The sequence below is a fragment of the Myotis daubentonii genome, chromosome Y, assembly GCF_963259705.1.
Source record: "Myotis daubentonii chromosome Y, mMyoDau2.1, whole genome shotgun sequence".
Lineage (NCBI taxonomy): Eukaryota > Metazoa > Chordata > Mammalia > Chiroptera > Vespertilionidae > Myotis > Myotis daubentonii.
In genome coordinates, this window is record NC_081862.1 from 3,037,659 (window position 1) to 3,062,617 (window position 24,959).

The following is a 24,959-nucleotide window of genomic DNA, read 5'->3' on the forward strand; positions in this document are numbered from 1 at the left end:
GAGAAAGGGTAAAATACTGCCATTTGCAACAACATGATGGATCTTGAGAATATCATGCTAAGTGAAATAAGTAAGATTGAAAAGGACAAGAGTCATATGATTTCACTCACATGTGGGACATAAAACTGAAAGCAACAAAGGAACAAACAAGAAAAACAAACAAAAAATCATATCCAGACCACCTTATGGTGGTTACCAGAGGGAAGGAGGCTGGGGAAAGGATGAAGAGAGTAAAGAGGGTCAAATATATGTTGGTGGAAGGAGACTAGAGTGGTTGACACACAACGCAATACACATATGATGTATCATAGAAATGTACACTGAAACATATATATTATTACCCAATATCACCCCAATAAATTAAAAAATGTAAATGTAAAAACATGTCATCATGGGAAATTTATCTCAGAACTAGTGATACAAAATAACATTTTGAAGATAAAAAATAAAAATGAATTTCAAAGACACTGATTAAAGAACTAACTAGCTTTTAACTATTTAATATGCTATTTGCATAATGGGATTAACGTCTACATTCAAGTCACAAAATTAAAAATTAAGCATTTCCATTCCATTGTTATGTAAAATGAATTTTTAAAATGGGAAAACAAAAATAGTCCACTGCTTTATGTTTATTAGGTTTAACAAAACTGCATGGTTTTGGTGTGTGTTTTTTTTTTAAGGAAAAGTGTTAATATTGGTATCAAATACACTAAACACTGATTAACAGAAAAATATTCTAATTTTATTTTGCATGTTATTCTCAAGTACACATTTACAATGGTGTCACACTTCTGTATGAATTTCATATTTTACTTTAAGTAAAATGTGTACAGAGGAAGACAATATTTAATATGCTATTTCAAAAAAGCAATAACTTTTGGTCTTGTAAAAATCTGCACCTCTTTAAACATTAAACAGAAACATCACTTTTTTAGCTTTGCTCATCAAATTGTTTTAAAATTAAAGTAGCCTGCAACTAATATCAGTACATAACAGTACGTACAATTTCACTTCTTCTTTATAAAAACAAATAGTTTAGCATATTAATTACCTTTTAAAGGTTTCAATACTGTGCAAAAAACAAAACAATTGTATAACTTCAGTCTATGTGAGAAAATAAAGTATGTAAAGTGTGTTCTTTATGTTTATTTTAAAAGTATAAATAGCTATCTTGTTTTAAAATTTTTTAATGTAAACTTTAATTTAAATGCTTCACTTTATATTACGGGAGGGGGAGAAACAAATTAAAGGGAGATTTTTTTTTAAATGCTCACACAAAGTAATAAGACATTACAAGAACAGGACCATGGATGAACCCTAAAAAAGAGGTGAGGAGATATATGAGGGCCAAGAAGCCATAAGAGGTACCAAAATCCTTCTTGTGGCTTTGGTTGGCATTAAGCTTAAATTAATTTTCAAATGTCTAAAGCATTTGGTTTAGAACTAAACTAATCTTGCTTTCACATGCTCTTAAAACCCTCACATATTTAGATTTCTAACCCTACAAATATGACTTTTGAATACGAATATTAGTGGCACTGAAAGAGGCAAAAGGTAAAATCTTTACAGCAAGAGTAGAAAGAAGCACTGTAACATGGTATCTATCAGTGAGAATAAAAATTTCTAATCTCTCACAATGTGCCATAGCCAATTTAAGTAATCTAAAAAGGTTTTTGTTTTTGAAAACATGCATTCATAAAACCAAATTCTAATGAACTATTATAATTAATTTCATATTTGAATTAATTTTATATCTATTATTATTATTCATTGACTGTGTAATGTCAATTCTTAGTGGGGAAAAAAAACTGTGAAAGACTTGGTGATTCCAAATAAAGCCTCACATTTCATTATGTACATTACAATTGTATCCTCTTAAAAATTTTCTTTGAATGTTAAATCTTTGCAACTCTGCTAACTATCAAAAAAGGCAGGTTGAACTAGCCACATGTTATTAGTACCCATTCTCTGGTACATGAAGCCACTGCTTCCTAAGTTCTCCATACTTTGTGAAAAAAAAATGTCTATTATAGGCTTCTGAGTGAGAATGAAGAGATTTATGTCTGGATAGTCATTAGCTTTTCAAAACTCAACTTATGAGCTGAAATTGTAAGACTACATTCTATTTAGAAATACCTTAACTTCTGTTTTCCAATTACCAAAGAAATTTAAAAGAAAAATGCCTTCCGTGTTTAAAAACACTAGTGTCTCTCGTTTCCCTAGTTATGCTTCAGCTGAATTTTAATCTCTCTAAATAGTAATGATGTATCATACTACATTTTGCAAGTTTGCAAAATGCTCTTTTGTACATCCCTGGACCTTTCCACTTACCGTACACTTAATACTATAGCCTTAATTTTAGTATTGAATGTCTACATAGGTAAACAACATAGAAGCACATATAAAGTTTAGCGTACGCTTATACACCAAATTGCAAGATATCCTATGAGCCACAATTTAACTTTAAACTCAGTTCACAGTAAGTCTCATTCATAGAATACAATCAGTCCAAAACAGGAATACTCAAAACCTTTCAATAAGACTTTCTAAAAGTGTGTTGTACTGACAATATGTAAACACTACAAAGAAAGTAAAAAAAAGCATATTTTGTCTTCTCAACCAAATGAAAATTAAGTACAAACCTACTAAAGTTATCATAAAAAAGTTTCATTGCCATGTGGTCTGAAAAATACTAAGACAAGGAAATTACTTTCATATGACAATTAGACCTAACAGTAGTATCTCCCATTCATATTGGCAGATGTTTCTATGTAATATAAAAAAAAAAAAAAACTCATGGGAAAATAAGTCAAAATGACCATTTTTAGAGTTACCAATTTTATGCATTCTTGTATTTAAGCAGTCTTACGAGACTACCATCAAAGTGAATAAAGTAAATAGTTAAATAAATAATAAGAATTCTAAGACTTAAAAATAGAACCAAGGATTATTTAAATAAAAGCAACTTGATTGTTGCTACTTTTCTCTCATTAAACAAATAGGATATAGAACACCCTATGGTACTAAATGTAAAAAGAAGTCAATTAGAAGCAATATTCTATTTGTACATACCATAAACCATTGTACAGTTCTATATGTGAATGACACTGATGGGCTTTAAAATCAATTTTCTGCTTCAAGGCCAGCATCTTCATAAACATCTGTACAAGTATTGTTAGGGCAGACCCAGTTCTTTATGATGCCGCATTATGTGCTGGTTCTTTTCCGAGGGTCTCCGGAACCCTTTCTGGCAGTACTCACAACGGTGAGGGTAGTCTTTCGTATGAATGGAAATAACATGTCGTTTAAAGCCTGAGGCATCTGTAGTGTTATATTCACAGTGCTCACACTGATACACCTTCCTGCTACTGTGTGTCTCCATATGCGTTTTAAGCTCACTCTGTTGCCTAAATCCCTTTCTACATCTCTTACACCTAAATGGAAGATCTTTTATATGAACGGAGAGAATATGGCGACTTAGAAGAAATGTATCTGCAATCTTAAAGTCACAATGTCTACACTGGTGCATTTTTTCGCCCTTGTGAGCAGCCACATGTTTCTTTAGTTCTGAAGGCCTATGGAAGCCTTTATCACACATATCACACTTATGGGGGTAGTTCTTCGTGTGAATTGAAATTGTATGTCGTTTCAAATCACTTGAGCTCGAACTCTTGTGTTCGCAATACAAACACTGATGTGTTTTCTTTTCTTGATGAATAAGAGCATGTTGCTGCACCTCTTTGATATCTGAGAAATTCAGAAGACAAATGTCACACTTGAATGGTGTCTCTTTACCATGCTTAGTTTTTATATGCGTTTTCAAGTTAGAAGAGTCTGCAGACCTATATTCACAGTATTGACATTGATACGGCTTCTCCCCAGTATGGATTCGCATGTGCTTTTTGAGTTCTGAAGAGTGATGAAAACCTTTACAGCACTCCACACAAATATAAGGAAAATTCTTGCTGTGAACTGCCCGAAGATGGCGGTTCAATAACCTTTGTTCAGTGGTTTCATATTCACAAAATTTACACTTGTACACTTTGTTGGTTCCTTTTTCCTTATGCACCATTTTGTGAGTAAACAAATCCCCAGAATGAGAGAAATGCTTCCCACATTCATCGCATTCAATGGCCTCTGTCTTATTGGTCAGCTTGTGGCTTTCCAGGTGGTTGTGTAAATGTACCTTCTTATTGGTAGTGTAATCACAGTCAGTACAGTGGTACTTCTTTTTGGCAAGGTATTCAGGATGGGTTTTCAGGTGTCTTTTCAAAAAACCTTTGGACTTATATTTTTTCTCACAAATCATGCAAGGATAGACAGTTATGGGATGTCCATCAGGGCCACTTATAATTGCTAAAAAAAAAAAAAAAAGGAAAGAAAGGCACATAAGACATCAAACCAAGTTCTGTTATGATTTCCACAAAACTATAAAGTGTGTATTACAAACAGAATTGGATGGATAAGCACTCCTAAATTAGATTAGCATTTCTTTATTGTGTCAACAAAAAAAAATATAGCAGCCTACTAATAAACAGAATTTGTTCCAAAAACTTCATTCAGTCTGACTGTACCAATCTCACTCCCAGGTCAAAACAAATAAAGTACGAATTTAAAGCTACATAAATTTAGATAGCTATTGAAAATCATTCATAGAAATACAGTTCAACATTGCAACCTTGTTTACTCCAAGACAAATTTATGTTAACTTAAATTATAACAACTATAAATAAAATTTTAATATGCAAATTATTATACGAGACAATATAGAAAAGGAATAGGCCCAATAAATAACCAAATTATTTGTCTTCCTCCTCTATAAGTGATGCCTCTTATGCTGTCAGTAACAGATTCTTTAAAATTATCCACTGAAAGGTAATTAACATATTTTAGGAATTTAATTTTATTTCCACTAAAGTAATCTAAGGTTTTGATTTTTTCCTGAATGTCTGTTCCAAAGACAATTTCTTTTTATCCAAGGAAATCACTCAAGAATATCACCAAATTCTTAAAATTATATCTGTCAAGTCAATACACAAAAGCTATATGTGGTTTAGCAGCTAAGATGCCATTACAACATCTTTGTAGATACATACTAATTTTACATGAGAGCTCATAAAACACATTGTGTTGTAGAACTTATGTGCCCTCACCTGTTTGGTACCGCTTGGAACCAGGTCTTCTCTTTTTCTTTGATTTTTGTTTAGCCAGTCTGCCGAGTCCAGCAGACTCATCTATTTGCAGTTGGGCACTTGCAGTGACATTCTGATTTTCAATTCCGTCAGAATTACCATCTAACAATGAGCATTAAAAAATAAAATTATACAGTATTCTTTAATTATAACAAATTAGGGAATCTTTATTAACTACAAGAATGAAAAGTAAGCCATGATATCCATGAATGACAGAATTTCCTAGCTAGTTAATGAGTTTTATGGATATACATCCTACATAATAAAAAGTAATATGCAAACTGACCAAACAGCGGAACAAGAAGTCGCTATGATGCACACTGACCACCAGGGGGCAGGCAATCAACACAAGACCTGTCCGCTGGTGGTCAGTGTGCTCCCACATGGGGAGTGCTGCTCAGCCAGAAGCTGGCTGGTGAGCACAGCAGCAGTGGTGGGAGCCTCCTCCTGCCTCCACAGCAGCGCTAAGCTGTCAGTCAGCCATCCCCCAAGGGCTCCTGGACTGCGAAAGGGCACAGGCCAGGCTGAGCATCACCCCCTCACCGCCACCAAGTGCATGAATTTCGTGCACCAAGCCTCTAGGTTATACAAGACTGTAGGAAATATCTAACTGCTAAATCTATCATCATTTTCCATGAGCATACCTCACTGTGACTCAAAATAGTAAAGTTGTGACCCTTCTATAATCAAGATAAAACACTTCAGGCTGAAAGTCTATGTACCTCTTACATATAATAGACATGAAGAAAATTCCTACTAAAATTAAAAAAAAAACCTTCCTACATAATAAAGCATAGTATGCAAATTGTCCCCTCGACCAGGAGTTCATCCAGGAGTTTGACCAGGGGGCGGGGCCGGCCTGGTCGGGGGGGAAGGGAGGGAATACTTGCCCAGCAGCTGGAAGCCGCTAGGGATTCTACCAGTGCATGAATTTTGTGCACAGGGCCTCTAGTTAACATATAATCTTCCTCTACTTTTCCATAAATCGCTGTCCTGGTACTTATTTCTGAAGCCTAAGGCTATACAAACAATTTTCCAACAATAATTTACGTTTAAGAACATGAATTGTTCTAATTGGTGTGTCACTTACCATAAGCTGCTGGCCATGCTACAGGCATGGAAGTTTTTATTTCATTGTCATCAATTTGCTGTTCATGAACAGAAGCACCAGCAACAGCAGCATCCTCTCCTACAATCACTTCCATACAAACTTCATCAGTAATTTCTGCAACATCTAAATAGGAAATTAACAGAACACTTTTAGGACAAGGTTTATAAGAGGCCTGCCACAATCTCTTATTTGAATAGAGATAATAGACAAACAGAAAAAGGTTCAAATGTTACATATCTAGAACATTATTTGCATATCCTATCTAATAAAAGAGTAATATGCAAATTAGCCATCACTCGACGACAAAGATAGTGGTGACCATAACAGATGGGCAGGAGGGTGGCAGTGTCACCCCGGCATTGTGGGCCCAGCAGGCAAGTGGGGCCCGCAGGCAGCACCAAGCAGGGTCCGCTGGGCAATGGCAGGAGCGACGTGGGAACAGGCAATTGGGCAGCAGGGAGCACCCAGCAGGGCCTGCTGGGAAGTCACAATGGTGACCGGGGAGCAAGCAATCAGGGCCTCAGCAGCACCAGGCAGGGCCACCTAGGCGGTGGTCGTGGCGGCGACCAGGGAGCAGGCAGCACCCAACATGGCCTGCTGGGCGGTCGCAGGCAATCGGGGCCGCAGGCAGCACCCAGCAGGGTCCGCTGGGCAATGGCAGCAGTGATGTGGGAACAGGCAATAGGGGCAGCAGGGAGCACCCAACAGGGCCTGCTTGCCCATCCCCGTGGTGTGGACCAGGCAGGCCCCACAAAGAGCAGAGAACCATGGGGAGTGGGCCAAAGCTGTCAGTAGCACATCCCCTGAGGTCTCCCGAACTGGAGAGGGTGCAGGTTAGGCTGAGGGAACTCCCCGCCCACACTCCTCCCCTGCCTTGCATGAATTTCAGACACTGTGCCTCTAGTAATTAATAATTATAAATCTGAATGAATCATTCCTTGTTTTGCCTTCACTACAGTTTCTGGTTTAAGTAAAATCCTAACGATACATTAAGTGTAGCTGATGTTCTTCTTTGGAATACGGCATAAGGAACATAAAATATGCAGGCATAGTGCTGCTCGTTTTTTTGTATGGTTGAATTTTAAATTAAAAGCATATAGAAATATAAAACAGTCTCCCATAAAAAGGCCGCCTACTTACTTAAATCTTCATCTTCTTGCTTAGAGTCACTGACAGGCATATAAACCATATTTTCCCTTGGCACACTAATACTGCTATTGTGGTCAAGTAGTTCCCCAGGATCAGTCTCCGGTTCACTTTCCACGATGTCCACGGTGCCACCTAGCAGGAAAGATGGCAGGTACAAGAACTTAGCCAAAAAGTTAATTTTACTTGGTTTCACTTTAACAAATAATGACCTCTTCCAACGCTTTTATATCAGTACTAGGGCCCCAATGCACGAAATTCATGCAAGAGTAGGGCTTCCTTCCCCCAATTGCCAGCACCAGCTTCCCTCTGGCACCTAGGAACTGGATTTCCCTCCGGTACCCAGGACCTGGGCTGCCCTCCAGCCTCCAGCAGGCACCTGGGACCTGGGCTTTCCTCGCAGCCCCGCCTTCGTCCAGAAGGTCGTCTGGAAAGACGTCCAGTCTAATTGGCATATTATGCTTTTATTATGATGAAAACTTGTTTTATAAATTATCCTAAAAAAATTTAACTGTTCTTATCTAAGTGATCAGTGGATGTGTTTGATTGGGATTTATGAACATACTAAGGGTTTCCTCTTACCTAAGTCATCCTCTCCAAGGTCAGTTTTTAAAATGTACACTTTGATGACTTCAGGACTCGTGCCATCCACTTGCAAAGAACTGAGTACTGATTCTGTGTCCATGGCCATTCCAGAGGAAACATTCTGTTCTATTTTGCCAGTATCATCTACTAAAAAATGAAGAAACACACAATAATAGTAGATTCTTAAATAAAATATTACCATTTTCAAAAGTCCTATTTAAAAACATAATCTTTAACTTGACTCATATAATTGAATTATTTAGAAAGTAGAAAAATCAATGATTACATTTTCAAATTCTTATTAAAGTAGGAGGAGGTATTAGGTGGTGGAAGCGGCGACCCGCACAGGCAAGTGGGGCCCGCAGGCAGCACCAAGCAGGGTCCGCTGGGCAAAGGCAGCAGCGACATGGGAACAGGCAATCGGGGCAGCAGGGAGCACCCAGCAGGGCCTGCTGGGAAGTCACTATGGTGACCGGGGAGCAAGCAATCGGGGCCTCAGCAGCACCCAGCAGGGCCACCTGGGCGGTGGCGGTGGCGGCGACCAGGGAGCAGGCAGCACCCAACATGGCCTGCTGGGCGGTCGCAGGCAATCGGGGCCGCAGGCAGCACCCAGCAGGGTCCGCTGGGTAATGGCAGCAGTGATGTGGGAACAGGCAATTGGGGCAGCAGGGAGCACCCAACAGGGCCTGCTTGCCCATCCCCGTGGTGTGGACCAGGCAGGCCCCACAAAGAGCAGAGAACCATGGGGAGTGGGCCAAAGCCGTCAGTAGCACATCCCCTGAGGTCTCCCGAACTGGAGAGGGTGCAGGTTAGGCTGAGGGAACTCCCCGCCCACACTCCTCCCCTGCCTTGCATGAATTTCATGCACTGGGCCTCTAGTAGTAAATAATTATAAATCTGAATGAATCATTCCTTGTTTTGCCTTCACTAAAATTTCTGGTTTAAGTAAAATCCTAACGATACATTAAGTGTAGCTGATGTTCTTCTTTGGAATACGGCATAAGGAACATAAAATATGCCAGCATAGTGCTGCTCGTTTTTTTGTATGGTTGAATTTTAAATTAAAAGCATATAGAAATATAAAACAGTCTCCCATAAAAAGGCCGCCTACTTACTTAAATCTTCATCTTCTTGCTTAGAGTCACTGACAGGCATATAAACCATATTTTCCCTTGGCACACTAATACTGCTATTGTGGTCAAGTAGTTCCCCAGGATCAGTCTCCGGTTCACTTTCCACGATGTCCACGGTGCCACCTAGCAGGAAAGATGACAGGTACAAGAACTTAGCCAAAAAGTTAATTTTACTTGGTTTCACTTTAACAAATAATGACCTCTTCCAACGCTTTTATATCAGTACTTGGGCCCCAATGCACGAAATTCATGCAAGAGTAGGACTTCCTTCCCCCAACTGCCAGCACCCGCTTCCCTCTGGCACCTAGGAACTGGATTTCCCTCCGGTACCCAGGACCTGGGCTGCCCTCCAGCCTCCAGCAGGCACCTGGGACCTGGGCTTTCCTCGCAGCCCCGCCTTCGTCCAGAAGGTCGTCTGGAAAGACGTCCAGTCTAATTGGCATATTATGCTTTTATTATGATGAAAACTTGTTTTATAAATTATCCTAAAAAAATTTAACTGTTCTTATCTAAGTGATCAGGTGGATGTGTTTGATTGGGATATATGAACATACTAAGGGTTTCCTCTTACCTAAGTCATCTTCTCCCGGGTCATTTTTTAAAATGTACACTTGGATGACTTCAGGACTCGTGCCATCCACTTGCAAAGATCTGAGTACTGACTCTGTGTCCATGGCCATTCCAAAGGAAACATTCTGTTCTATTCTGCCAGTATCATCTACTAAAAAATGAAGAAACACACAATAATAGTAGATTCTTAAATAAAATATTACCATTTTCAAAAGTCCCATTTAAAAACATAATCTTTAACTTGACTCATAAAATTGAATTATTTAGAAAGTAGAAAAATCAATGATTACATTTTCAAATTCTTATCAAAGTGTGAGGAGATATTAGGTGGTGGCAGCGGTGACCCGCAGACAGGGAAGCGGGGCCCGCAGGCAGCACCAAGCAGGGTCCGCTGGGCAAAGGCAGCAGCGACATGGAAACAGGCAATCGGGGCAGCAGGGAGCACCCAGCAGGGCCTGCTGGGAAGTCACAATGGTGACCGGGGAGCAAGCAATCGGGGCCTCAGCAGCACCCAGCAGGGCCACTGGGCGGTGGCGGTGGCGGCGACCAGGGAGCAGGCAGCACCCAACATGGCCTGCTGGGCGGTCGCAGACAATCGGGGCCGCAGGCAGCACCCAGCAGAGTCCGCTGGCAATGGCAGCAGCGATGTGGGAACAGGCAATCGGGGCAGCAGGGAGCACCCAACAGGGCCTGCTTGCCCATCCCCGTGGTGTGGACCAGGCAGGCCCCACAAAGAGCAGAGAACCATGGGGAGTGGGCCAAAGCCATCAGTAGCACATCCCCTGAGGGCTCCCGAACTGGAGAGGGTGCAGGTCAGGCTGAGGGAACTCCCCGCCCACACTCCCCCCCCTTCCTTGCATGAATTTCATGCACTGGGCCTCTAGTAGTAAATAATTATAAATCTGAATGAATCATTCCTTGTTTTGCCTTCACTATAATTTCTGGTTTAAGTAAAATCCTAAGGATACATTAAGTGTAGCTGATGTTCTTCTTTGGAATACGGCATAAGGAACATAAAATATGCTGGCATAGTGCTGCTCGTTTTTTTGTATGGTTGAATTTTAAATTAAAAGCATATAGAAATATAAAAGAGTCTCCCATAAAAAGGCCGCCTACTTACTTAAATCTTCATCTTCTTGCTTAGAGTCACTGACAGGCATATAAACCATATTTTCCCTTGGCACACTAATACTGCTATTGTGGTCAAGTAGTTCCCCAGGATCATTCTCCGGTTCACTTTCCACGATGTCCACGGTGCCACCTAGCAGGAAAGATGGCAGGTACAAGAACTTAGCCAAAAAGTTAATTTTACTTTGTTTCACTTTAACAAATAATGACCTCTTCCAACGCTTTTATATCAGTACTAGGGCCCCAATGCACGAAATTCATACAAGAGTTGGACTTCCTTCCCCCAACTGCCAGCACCAGCTTCCCTCTGGCACCTAGGAACTGGATTTCCCTCCGGTACCTAGGACCTGGGCTGCCCTCCAGCCTCCAGCAGGCATCTGGGACCTGGGCTTTCCTCCCAGCCCCGCCTGCGTCCAGAAGGTCGTCTGGAAAGACGTCCAGTCTAATTGGCATATTATGCTTTTATTATGATGAAAACTTGTTTTATAAATTATCCTAAACAATTTAACTGTTCTTATCTAAGTGATCAGGTGGATGTGTTTGATTGGGATATATGAACATACTAAGGGTTTCCTCTTACCTAAGTCATCCTCTCCAGGGTCAGTTTTTAAAATGTACACTTGGATGACTTCAGGACTCGTGCCATCCACTTGCAAAGAACTGATTACTGACTCTGTGTCCATGGCCATTCCAGAGGAAACATTCTGTTCTATTTTGCCAGTATCATCTATTAAAAAATGAAGAAACACACAATAATAGTAGATTCTTAAATAAAATATTACCATTTTCAAAAGTCCTATTTAAAAACATAATCTTTAACTTGACTCATATAATTGAATTATTTAGAAAGTAGAAAAATCAATGATTACATTTTTAAATTCTTATCAAAGTGGGAGGAGATATTAGGTGGTGGCAGCGGCGACCCGCAGACAGGCAAGCAGTGCCCGCAGGCAGCACCAAACAGGGTCCGCTGGGCAAAAGCAGCAGCGACATGGGAACAGGCAATCGGGGCACCAGGGAGCACCCAGCAGGGCCTGCTGGGAAGTCACAATGGTGACCGGGGAGCAAGCAATCGGGGCCTCAGTAGCACCCAGCAGGGCCACCTGGGCGGTGGCTGTGGCGGCGACCAGGGAGCAGGCAGCACCCAACATGGCCTGCTGGGCGGTCGCAGGCAATCGGGGCCGCAGGCAGCACCCAGCAGGGTCCGCTGGGCAATGGCAGCAGTGATGTGGGAACAGGCAATCGGGGCAGCAGGGAGCACCCAACAGGGCCTGCTTGCCCATCCCCGTGATGTGGACCAGGCAGGCCCCACAAAGAGCAGAGAACCATGGGGAGTGGGCCAAAGCCGTCAGTAGCACATCCCCTGAGGTCTCCCGAACTGGAGAGGGTGCAGGTTAGGCTGAGGGAACTCCCCGCCCACACTCCTCCCCTGCCTTGCATGAATTTCATGCACTGGGCCTCTAGTCTACACTAATAAAACAGAAACATGGTAATTGGCGTACGACCGATATCCTTCCCATTGGCTAATCAGCGAGATATGCAAATTAACTGTCAGCCAAGATGGCGGCCGGCAGCCAGGCAGCTTGAAACTAACATGAGGCTTGTTTGCCTCAGTGACAGAGGAAACCAACGTTCCCCGCCTGCAGCTGCACGCCTCTGAGTGGCAGTTTAAGAAACATTGTAACAAATACCGCCCAACTTCAGCCAGCACATTCGCAACATTGTAAGCAAAGGCCAGAAACCTACTTTCAGCACCGGAGGGAGGCCTAAGAGCTGGAGCCAAGCCTCAAGCTAAAGCTGGCCCAGAATTAAAAAAAGGAAAAAAGGAGCGGTTGGGAGCTTCAGTCACCCCCAGCCTGAAAACAGCCCTCAGCCCCTCACCCAGACTGGCCAGGCACCCCAGTGGGGACCCCCACCCTGATCCAGGACACCCTTCAGGGCAAACCAGCCAGCCCCACCCACGCACCAGGCCTCTACCCTATATAGTAAAAGGGTAATGTGCCTCCCGGCACCGGGATCAGCGTGACAGGGGGCAGCGCCCAAACCCCCTGATCGCCCTGTGGCTCTGTGTGTGACAGGGGGTGGGGCCACAACCTCCCTATCCACCCTGCTCTGTGCCTGATAGGGGGGAGCTCCCCCCCCCCACAGGCCCTGCTCTGTGTGTGACGGGGTAGAGCCATAACCTCCCCATCAACCCTGCCCTGAGTGTGAGAGTGGCGGCACCCAACCCCCTGATCCGCCCTGCTCTGTGTGTGACAGGGGGGAGCTCCTCAACCCCCTGATGGGCCCCGCTCTGTGCATGACAGGGGGCAGCGCCCCAACGCCCGGATTGGCCCTGCTCTGTGCGTGACAGGGGGTAGCTCCACAACCTCCCCATCGACCCTGCCTTGAGTGTGACAGTGGGTGGCGCCCCAACTCCCCAATCGGCCCTGCTCTGAGCCCGACCAGGGGCTGCACCTAGGGATTGGGCCTGCCCTCTGCCACCCGGGAGCAGGCCTAAGCCAGCAGGTCGTTATCTCCCGAGGGGTCTCAGACTGCGATAGGGCATCGGCCGGGCTGAGGGACCACCCCTCTCCCCCGAGTGCACAAATTTTTGTGCACCGGGCCTCTAGTAGTAAATAATTATAAATCTGAATGAATCATTCCTTGTTTTGCCTTCACTACAGTTTCTGGTTTAAGTAAAATCCTAAGGATACATTAAGTGTAGCTGATGTTCTTCTTTGGAATACGGCATAAGGAACATAAAATATGCCAGCATAGTGCTGCTCGTTTTTTTGTATGGTTGAATTTTAAATTAAAAGCATATAGAAATATAAAACAGTCTCCCATAAAAAGGCCGCCTACTTACTTAAATCTTCATCTTCTTGCTTAGAGTCACTGACAGGCATATAAACCATATTTTCCCTTGGCACACTAATACTGCTATTGTGGTCAAGTAGTTCCCCAGGATCAGTCTCCGGTTCACTTTCCACGATGTCCACGGTGCCACCTAGCAGGAAAGATGGCAGGTACAAGAACTTAGCCAAAAAGTTAATTTTACTTGGTTTCACTTTAACAAATAATGACCTCTTCCAACGCTTTTATATCAGTACTAGGGCCCCAATGCACGAAATTCATGCAAGAGTAGGGCTTCCTTCCCCCAATTGCCAGCACCAGCTTCCCTCTGGCACCTAGGAACTGGATTTCCCTCCGGTACCCAGGACCTGGGCTGTCCTCCAGCCTCCAGCAGGCACCTGGGACCTGGGCTTTCCTCGCAGCCCCGCCTTCGTCCAGAAGGTCGTCTGGAAAGACGTCCAGTCTAATTGGCATATTATGCTTTTATTATGATGAAAACTTGTTTTATAAATTATCCTAAAAAAATTTAACTGTTCTTATCTAAGTGATCAGGTGGATGTGTTTGATTGGGATATATGAACATACTAAGGGTTTCCTCTTACCTAAGTCATCCTCTCCCAGGTCAGTTTTTAAAATGTACACTTGGATGACTTCAGGACTCGTGCCATCAACTTGCAAAGAACTGAGTACTGACTCTGTGTCCATGGCCATTCCAGAGGAAACATTCTGTTCTATTTTGCCAGTATCATCTACTAAAAAATGAAGAAACACACAATAATAGTAGATTCTTAAATAAAATATTACCATTTTCAAAAGTCCTATTTAAAAACATAATCTTTAACTTGACTCATATAATTGAATTATTTAGAAAGTAGAAAAATCAATGATTACATTTTTAAATTCTTATCAAAGTGGGAGGAGATATTAGGTGGTGGCAGCGGCGACCCGCAGACAGGCAAGCAGGGCCCGCAGGCAGCACCAAGCAAGGTCCACTGCGCAAAGACAGCAGCGACATGGGAACAGGCAATCGGGGCAGCAGGGAGCACCCAGCAGGGCCTGCTGGGAAGTCACAATGGTGACCGGGGAGCAAGCAATCGGGGCCTCAGCAGCACCCAGTAGGGCCACCTGGGCGGTGGCGGTGGCGGCGACCAGAGAGCAGGCAGCACCCCACATGGCCTGCTGGGCGGTCGCAGGCAATCGGGGCCGCAGGCAGCACCCAGCAGGGTCCGCTGGGCAATGGCAGCAGTGATGTGGGAACAGGCAATCGGGGCAGCAGGGAGCACCCAACAGGGTCTGCTTGCCCATCCCCGTGATGTGGACCAGGCAGGCCCCACAAAGAGCAGAGAACCATGGGGAGTGGGCCAAAGCCGTCAGTAGCACATCCCCTGAGGTCTCCCGAACTGGAGAGGGTGCAGGTTAGGCTGAGGGAACTCCCCGCCCACACTCCTCCCCTGCCTTGCATGAATTTCATGCACTGGGCCTCTAGTAGTAAATAATTATAAATCTGAATGAATCATTCCTTGTTTTGCCTTCACTAAAATTTCTGGTTTAAGTAAAATCCTAACGATACATTAAGTGTAGCTGATGTTCTTCTTTGGAATACGGCATAAGGAACATAAAATATGCCAGCATAGTGCTGCTCGTTTTTTTGTATGGTTGAATTTTAAATTAAAAGCATATAGAAATATAAAACAGTCTCCCATAAAAAGGCCGCCTACTTACTTAAATCTTCATCTTCTTGCTTAGAGTCACTGACAGGCATATAAACCATATTTTCCCTTGGCACACTAATACTGCTATTGTGGTCAAGTAGTTCCCCAGGATCAGTCTCCGGTTCACTTTCCACGATGTCCACGGTGCCACCTAGCAGGAAAGATGGCAGGTACAAGAACTTAGCCAAAAAGTTAATTTTACTTGGTTTCACTTTAACAAATAATGACCTCTTCCAACGCTTTTATATCAGTACTAGGGCCCCAATGCACGAAATTCATGCAAGAGTAGGGCTTCCTTCCCCCAATTGCCAGCACCAGCTTCCCTCTGGCACCTAGGAACTGGATTTCCCTCCGGTACCCAGGACCTGGGCTGCCCTCCAGCCTCCAGCAGGCACCTGGGACCTGGGCTTTCCTCGCAGCCCCGCCTTCGTCCAGAAGGTCGTCTGGAAAGACGTCCAGTCTAATTGGCATATTATGCTTTTATTATGATGAAAACTTGTTTTATAAATTATCCTAAAAAAATTTAACTGTTCTTATCTAAGTGATCAGTGGATGTGTTTGATTGGGATTTATGAACATACTAAGGGTTTCCTCTTACCTAAGTCATCCTCTCCAAGGTCAGTTTTTAAAATGTACACTTTGATGACTTCAGGACTCGTGCCATCCACTTGCAAAGAACTGAGTACTGATTCTGTGTCCATGGCCATTCCAGAGGAAACATTCTGTTCTATTTTGCCAGTATCATCTACTAAAAAATGAAGAAACACACAATAATAGTAGATTCTTAAATAAAATATTACCATTTTCAAAAGTCCTATTTAAAAACATAATCTTTAACTTGACTCATATAATTGAATTATTTAGAAAGTAGAAAAATCAATGATTACATTTTTAAATTCTTATCAAAGTGGGAGGAGATATTAGGTGGTGGCAGCGGCGACCCGCAGACAGGCAAGCAGGGCCCGCAGGCAGCACCAAGCAAGGTCCACTGCGCAAAGGCAGCAGCGACATGGGAACAGGCAACCGGGGCACCAGGGAGCACCCAGCAGGGCCTGCTGGGAAGTCACAATGGTGACCAGGGAGCAAGCAATCGGGGCCTCAGCAGCACCCAGTAGGGCCACCTGGGCGGTGGCGGTGGCGGCGACCAGAGAGCAGGCAGCACCCCACATGGCCTGCTGGGCGGTCGCAGGCAATCGGGGCCGCAGGCAGCACCCAGCAGGGTCCGCTGGGCAATGGCAGCAGTGATGTGGGAACAGGCAATCGGGGCAGCAGGGAGCACCCAACAGGGCCTGCTTGCCCATCCCCGTGATGTGGACCAGGCAGGCCCCACAAAGAGCAGAGAACCATGGGGAGTGGGCCAAAGCCGTCAGTAGCACATCCCCTGAGGTCTCCCGAACTGGAGAGTGTGCAGGTTAGGCTGAGGGAACTCCCCGCCCACACTCCTCCCCTGCCTTGCATGAATTTCATGCACTGGGCCTCTAGTCTACACTAATAAAACAGAAACATGGTAATTGGCGTACGACCGATATCCTTCCCATTGGCTAATCAGCGAGATATGCAAATTAACTGTCAGCCAAGATGGCGGCCGGCAGCCAGGCCGCTTGAAACTAACATGAGGCTTGTTTGCCTCAGTGACAGAGGAAACCAACGTTCCCCGCCTGCAGCTGCACGCCTCTGAGTGGCAGTTTAAGAAACATTGTAACAAATACCGCCCAACTTCAGCCAGCACATTCGCAACATTGTAAGCAAAGGCCAGAAACCTACTTTCAGCACCGGAGGGAGGCCTAAGAGCTGGAGCCAAGCCTCAAGCTAAAGCTGGCCCAGAATTAAAAAAAGGAAAAAAGGAGCAGTTGGGAGCTTCAGTCACCCCCAGCCTGAAAACAGCCCTCAGCCCCTCACCCAGACTGGCCAGGCACCCCAGTGGGGACCCCCACCCTGATCCAGGACACCCTTCAGGGCAAACCAGCCAGCCCCACCCACGCACCAGGCCTCTACCCTATATAGTAAAAGGGTAATGTGCCTCCCGGCACCGGGATCAGCGTGACAGGGGGCAGCGCCCAAACCCCCTGATCGCCCTGTGGCTCTGTGTGTGACAGGGGGTGGGGCCACAACCTCCCTATCCACCCTGCTCTGTGCCTGATAGGGGGGAGCTCCCCCCGCCCCCACAGGCCCTGCTCTGTGTGTGACGGGGTAGAGCCATAACCTCCCCATCAACCCTGCCCTGAGTGTGAGAGTGGCGGCACCCAACCCCCTGATCCGCCCTGCTCTGTGTGTGACAGGGGGGAGCTCCTCAACCCCCTGATGGGCCCCGCTCTGTGCATGACAGGGGGCAGCGCCGCAACGCCCAGATTGGCCCTGCTCTGTGCGTGACAGGGGGTAGCTCCACAACCTCCCCATCGACCCTGCCTTGAGTGTGACAGTGGGTGGCGCCCCAACTCCCCAATCGGCCCTGCTCTGAGCCCGACCAGGGGCTGCACCTAGGGATTGGGCCTGCCCTCTGCCACCCGGGAGCAGGCCTAAGCCAGCAGGTCGTTATCTCCCGAGGGGTCTCAGACTGCGAGAGGGCATCGGCCGGGCTGAGGGACCACCCCTCTCCCCCGAGTGCACAAATTTTTGTGCACCGGGCCTCTAGTAGTAAATAATTATAAATCTGAATGAATCATTCCTTGTTTTGCCTTCACTATAATTTCTGGTTTAAGTAAAATCCTAAGGATACATTAAGTGTAGCTGATGTTCTTCTTTGGAATACGGCATAAGGAACATAAAATATGCCAGCATAGTGCTGCTCGTTTTTTTGTATGGTTGAATTTTAAATTAAAAGCATATAGAAATATAAAACAGTCTCCCATAAAAAGGCCGCCTACTTACTTAAATCTTCATCTTCTTGCTTAGAGTCACTGACAGGCATATAAACCATATTTTCCCTTGGCACACTAATACTGCTATTGTGGTCAAGTAGTTCCCCAGGATCAGTCTCCGGTTCACTTTCCACGATGTCCACGGTGCCACCTAGCAGGAAAGATAGCAGGTACAAGAACTTAGCCAAAAAGTTAATTTTACTTGGTTTCACTTTAACAAATAATGACCTCTTCCAACGCTTTTATATCAGTACTAGGGCCCCAATGCACGAAATTCATGCAAGAGTAGGGCTTCCTTCCCCCAATTGCCAGCACCAGCTTCCCTCTGGAACCTAGGAACTGGATTTCCCTCCGGTACCCAGGACCTGGGCTGCCCTCCAGCCTCCAGCAGGCACCTGGGACCTGGGCTTTCCTCGCAGCCCCGCCTTCGTCCAGAAGGTCGTCTGGAAAGACGTCCAGTCTAATTGGCATATTATGCTTTTATTATGATGAAAACTTGTTTTATAAATTATCCTAAACAATTTAACTGTTCTTATCTAAGTGATCAGGTGGATGTGTTTGATTGGGATATATGAACGTACTAAGGGTTTCCTCTTACCTAAGTCATCTTCTCCCGGGTCATTTTTTAAAATGTACACTTGGATGACTTCAGGACTCGTGCCATCCACTTGCAAAGAACTGAGTACTGATTCTGTGTCCATGGCCATTCCAGAGGAAACATTCTGTTCTATTTTGCCAGTATCATCTACTAAAAAATGAAGAAACACACAATAATAGTAGATTCTTAAATAAAATATTACCATTTTCAAAAGTCCTATTTAAAAACATAATCTTTAACTTGACTCATATAATTGAATTATTTAGAAAGTAGAAAAATCAATGATTACATTTTTAAATTCTTATCAAAGTGGGAGGAGATATTAGGTGGTGGCAGCGGCGACCCGCAGACAGGCAAGCAGGGCCCGCAGGCATCACCAAGCAAGGTCCACTGCGCAAAGGCAGCAGCGACATGGGAACAGGCAATCGGGGCACCAGGGAGCACCCAGCAGGGCCTGCTGGGAAGTCACAATGGTGACCGGGGAGCAAGCAATCGGGGCCTCAGCAGCACCCAGTAGGGCCACCTGGGCGGTGGCGGTGGCGGCGACCAGAGAGCAGGCAGCACCCCACATGGCCTGCTGGGCGGTCGCAGGCAATCGGGGCCGCAGGCAGCACCCAGCAGGGTCCGCTGGGCAATGGCAGCAGTGATGTGGGAACAGGCAATCGGGGCAGCAGGGAGCACCCAACAGGGCCTGCTTGCCCATCCCCGTGATGTGGACCAGGCAGGCCCCACAAAGAGCAGAGAACCATGGGGAGTGGGCCAAAGCCGTCAGTAGCACATCCCCTGAGGTCTCCCGAACTGGAGAGGGTGCAGGTTAGGCTGAGGGAACTCCCCGCCCACACTCCTCCCCTGCCTTGCATGAATTTCATGCACTGGGCCTCTAGTCTACACTAATAAAACAGAAACATGGTAATTGGCGTACGACCGATATCCTTCCCATTGGCTAATCAGCGAGATATGCAAATTAACTGTCAGCCAAGATGGCGGCCGGCAGCCAGGCCGCTTGAAACTAACATGAGGCTTGTTTGCCTCAGTGACAGAGGAAACCAACGTTCCCCGCCTGCAGCTGCACGCCTCTGAGTGGCAGTTTAAGAAACATTGTAAAAAATACCGCCCAACTTCAGCCAGCACATTCGCAACATTGTAAGCAAAGGCCAGAAACCTACTTTCAGCACCGGAGGGAGGCCTAAGAGCTGGAGCCAAGCCTCAAGCTAAAGCTGGCCCAGAATTAAAAAAAGGAAAAAAGGAGCGGTTGGGAGCTTCAGTCACCCCCAGCCTGAAAACAGCCCTCAGCCCCTCACCCAGACTGGCCAGGCACCCCAGTGGGGACCCCCACCCTGATCCAGGACACCCTTCAGGGCAAACCAGCCAGCCCCACCCACGCACCAGGCCTCTACCCTATATAGTAAAAGGGTAATGTGCCTCCCGGCACCGGGATCAGCGTGACAGGGGGCAGCGCCCAAACCCCCTGATCGCCCTGTGGCTCTGTGTGTGACAGGGGGTGGGGCCACAACCTCCCTATCCACCCTGCTCTGTGCCTGATAGGGGGGAGCTCCCCCCCCCCCACAGGCCCTGCTCTGTGTGTGACGGGGTAGAGCCATAACCTCCCCATCAACCCTGCCCTGAGTGTGAGAGTGGCGGCACCCAACCCCCTGATCCGCCCTGCTCTGTGTGTGACAGGGGGGAGCTCCTCAACCCCCTGATGGGCCCCGCTCTGTGCATGACAGGGGGCAGCGCCCCAACGCCCAGATTGGCCCTGCTCTGTGCGTGACAGGGGGTAGCTCCACAACCTCCCCATCGACCCTGCCTTGAGTGTGACAGGGGGTGGCGCCCCAACTCCCCAATCGGCCCTGCTCTGAGCCCGACCAGGGGCTGCACCTAGGGATTGGGCCTGCCCTCTGCCACCCGGGAGCAGGCCTAAGCCAGCAGGTCGTTATCTCCCGAGGGGTCTCAGACTGCGAGAGGGCATCGGCCGGGCTGAGGGACCACCCCTCTCCCCCGAGTGCACAAATTTTTGTGCACCGGGCCTCTAGTAGTAAATAATTATAAATCTGAATGAATCATTCCTTGTTTTGCCTTCACTATAATTTCTGGTTTAAGTAAAATCCTAAGGATACATTAAGTGTAGCTGATGTTCTTCTTTGGAATACGGCATAAGGAACATAAAATATGCCAGCATAGTGCTGCTCCTTTTTTTGTATGGTTGAATTTTAAATTAAAAGCATATAGAAATATAAAACAGTCTCCCATAAAAAGGCCGCCTACTTACTTAAATCTTCATCTTCTTGCTTAGAGTCACTGACAGGCATATAAACCATATTTTCCCTTGGCACACTAATACTGCTATTGTGGTCAAGTAGTTCCCCAGGATCAGTCTCCGGTTCACTTTCCACGATGTCCACGGTGCCACCTAGCAGGAAAGATAGCAGGTACAAGAACTTAGCCAAAAAGTTAATTTTACTTGGTTTCACTTTAACAAATAATGACCTCTTCCAACGCTTTTATATCAGTACTAGGGCCCCAATGCACGAAATTCATGCAAGAGTAGGGCTTCCTTCCCCCAATTGCCAGCACCAGCTTCCCTCTGGAACCTAGGAACTGGATTTCCCTCCGGTACCCAGGACCTGGGCTGCCCTCCAGCCTCCAGCAGGCACCTGGGACCTGGGCTTTCCTCGCAGCCCCGCCTTCGTCCAGAAGGTCGTCTGGAAAGACGTCCAGTCTAATTGGCATATTATGCTTTTATTATGATGAAAACTTGTTTTATAAATTATCCTAAAAAAATTTAACTGTTCTTATCTAAGTGATCAGGTGGATGTGTTTGATTGGGATATATGAACATACTAAGGGTTTCCTCTTACCTAAGTCATCCTCTCCCAGGTCAGTTTTTAAAATGTACACTTGGATGACTTCAGGACTCGTGCCATCCACTTGCAAAGAACTGATTTCTGACTCTGTGTCCATGGCCATTCCAGAGGAAACATTCTGTTCTATTTTGCCAGTATCATCTACTAAAAAATGAAGAAACACACAATAATAGTAGATTCTTAAATAAAATATTACCATTTTCAAAAGTCCTATTTAAACACATAATCTTTAACTTGACTCATATAATTGAATTATTTAGAAAGTAGAAAAATCAATGATTACATTTTTAAATTCTTATCAAAGTGGGAGGAGATATTAGGTGGTGGCAGCGGCGACCCGCAGACAGGCAAGCAGGGCCCGCAGGCAGCACCAAGCAAGGTCCACTGCGCAAAGACAGCAGCGACATGGGAACAGGCAATCGGGGCAGCAGGGAGCACCCAGCAGGGCCTGCTGGGAAGTCACAATGGTGACCGGGGAGCAAGCAATCGGGGCCTCAGCAGCACCCAGTAGGGCCACCTGGGCGGTCGCGGTGGCGGCGACCAGGGAGCAGGCAGCACCCCACATGGCCTGCTGGGCGGTCGCAGGCAATCGGGGCCGCAGGCAGCACCCAGCAGGGTCCGCTGGGCAATGGCAGCAGCGATATGGGAACAGGCAATCGGGGCAGCAGGGAGCACCCAACAGGGCCTGCTTGCCCATCCCCGTGATGTGGACCAGGCAGGCCCCACAAAGAGCAGAGAACCATGGGGAGTGGGCCAAAGCCGTCAGTAGCACATCCCCTGAGGTCTCCCGAACTGGAGAGGGTGCAGGTTAGGCTGAGGGAACTCCCCGCCCACACTCCTCCCCTGCCTTGCATGAATTTCATGCACTGGGCCTCTAGTAGTAAATAATTATAAATCTGAATGAATCATTCCTTGTTTTGCCTTCACTAAAATTTCTGGTTTAAGTAAAATCCTAACGATACATTAAGTGTAGCTGATGTTCTTCTTTGGAATACGGCATAAGGAACATAAAATATGCCAGCATAGTGCTGCTCGTTTTTTTGTATGGTTGAATTTTAAATTAAAAGCATATAGAAATATAAAACAGTCTCCCATAAAAAGGCCGCCTACTTACTTAAATCTTCATCTTCTTGCTTAGAGTCACTGACAGGCATATAAACCATATTTTCCCTTGGCACACTAATACTGCTATTGTGGTCAAGTAGTTCCCCAGGATCATTCTCCCGTTCACTTTCCACGATGTCCACGGTGCCACCTAGCAGGAAAGATGGCAGGTACAAGAACTTAGCCAAAAAGTTAATTTTACTTGGTTTCACTTTAACAAATAATGACCTCTTCCAACGCTTTTATATCAGTACTAGGGCCCCAATGCACGAAATTCATGCAAGAGTAGGGCTTCCTTCCCCCAATTGCCAGCACCAGCTTCCCTCTGGCACCTAGGAACTGGATTTCCCTCCGGTACCCAGGACCTGGGCTGCCCTCCAGCCTCCAGCAGGCACCTGGGACCTGGGCTTTCCTCGCAGCCCCGCCTTCGTCCAGAAGATCGTCTGGAAAGACGTCCAGTGTAATTGGCATATTATGCTTTTATTATAATGAAAACTTGTTTTATAAATTATCCTAAAAAAATTTAACTGTTCTTATCTAAGTGATCAGTGGATGTGTTTGATTGGGATTTATGAACATACTAAGGGTTTCCTCTTACCTAAGTCATCCTCTCCAAGGTCAGTTTTTAAAATGTACACTTTGATGACTTCAGGACTCGTGCCATCAACTTGCAAAGAACTGAGTACTGACTCTGTGTCCATGGCCATTCCAGAGGAAACATTCTGTTCTATTTTGCCAGTATCATCTACTAAAAAATGAAGAAACACACAATAATAGTAGATTCTTAAATAAAATATTACCATTTTCAAAAGTCCTATTTAAAAACATAATCTTTAACTTGACTCATATAATTGAATTATTTAGAAAGTAGAAAAATCAATGATTACATTTTTAAATTCTTATCAAAGTGGGAGGAGATATTAGGTGGTGGCAGCGGCGACCCGCAGACAGGCAAGCAGGGCCCGCAGGCAGCACCAAGCAAGGTCCACTGCGCAAAGGCAGCAGCGACATGGGAACAGGCAATCGGGGCACCAGGGAGCACCCAGCAGGGCCTGCTGGGAAGTCACAATGGTGACCGGGGAGCAAGCAATCGGGGCCTCAGCAGCACCCAGTAGGGCCACCTGGGCGGTGGCGGTGGCGGCGACCAGAGAGCAGGCAGCACCCCACATGGCCTGCTGGGCGGTCGCAGGCAATCGGGGCCGCAGGCAGCACCCAGCAGGGTCCGCTGGGCAATGGCAGCAGTGATGTGGGAACAGGCAATCGGGGCAGCAGGGAGCACCCAACAGGGCCTGCTTGCCCATCCCCGTGATGTGGACCAGGCAGGCCCCACAAAGAGCGGAGAACCATGGGGAGTGGGCCAAAGCCGTCAGTAGCACATCCCCTGAGGTCTCCCGAACTGGAGAGGGTGCAGGTTAGGCTGAGGGAACTCCCCGCCCACACTCCTCCCCTGCCTTGCATGAATTTCATGCACTGGGCCTCTAGTAGTAAATAATTATAAATCTGAATGAATCATTCCTTGTTTTGCCTTCACTAAAATTTCTGGTTTAAGTAAAATCCTAACGATACATTAAGTGTAGCTGATGTTCTTCTTTGGAATACGGCATAAGGAACATAAAATATGCCGGCATAGTGCTGCTCATTTTTTTTGTATGGTTGAATTTTAAATTAAAAGCATATAGAAATATAAAACAGTCTCCCATAAAAAGGCCGCCTACTTACTTAAATCTTCATCTTCTTGCTTAGAGTCACTGACAGGCATATAAACCATATTTTCCCTTGGCACACTAATACTGCTATTGTGGTCAAGTAGTTCCCCAGGATCATTCTCCGGTTCACTTTCCACGATGTCCACGGTGCCACCTAGCAGGAAAGATGGCAGGTACAAGAACTTAGCAAAAAGTTAATTTTACTTGGTTTCACTTTAACAAATAATGACCTCTTCTAACGCTTTTATATCAGTACTAGGGCCCCAATGCACGAAATTCATGCAAGAGTAGGGCTTCCTTCCCCCAACTGCCAGCACCCGCTTCCCTCTGGCACCTAGGAACTGGATTTCCCTCCGGTACCCAGGACCTGGGCTGTCCTCCAGCCTCCAGCAGGCACCTGGGACGTGGGCTTTC

At 45.8% G+C, this 24,959-nt stretch overlaps 1 protein-coding gene across 1 annotated transcript in view; it reads right to left on the reverse strand.

The window, feature by feature from the left end:
• Positions 1-2,606: 2,606 nt before the first annotated feature.
• Positions 2,607-24,959, reverse strand: part of LOC132225540 (zinc finger X-chromosomal protein-like) — a 40,843-nt gene continuing 18,490 nt past the window's right edge. The window contains exons 3-7 of the mRNA XM_059680632.1: positions 21,730-21,879; positions 10,861-11,001; positions 6,286-6,429; positions 5,157-5,297; positions 2,607-4,359 (exon numbers count right to left, since the gene is read on the reverse strand). Coding sequence (XP_059536615.1) covers positions 3,179-4,359; positions 5,157-5,297; positions 6,286-6,429; positions 10,861-11,001; positions 21,730-21,879 — 1,757 coding nt within the window. The 3' untranslated portion in view covers positions 2,607-3,178. The remainder of the gene's footprint in view (positions 4,360-5,156; positions 5,298-6,285; positions 6,430-10,860; positions 11,002-21,729; positions 21,880-24,959) is intronic.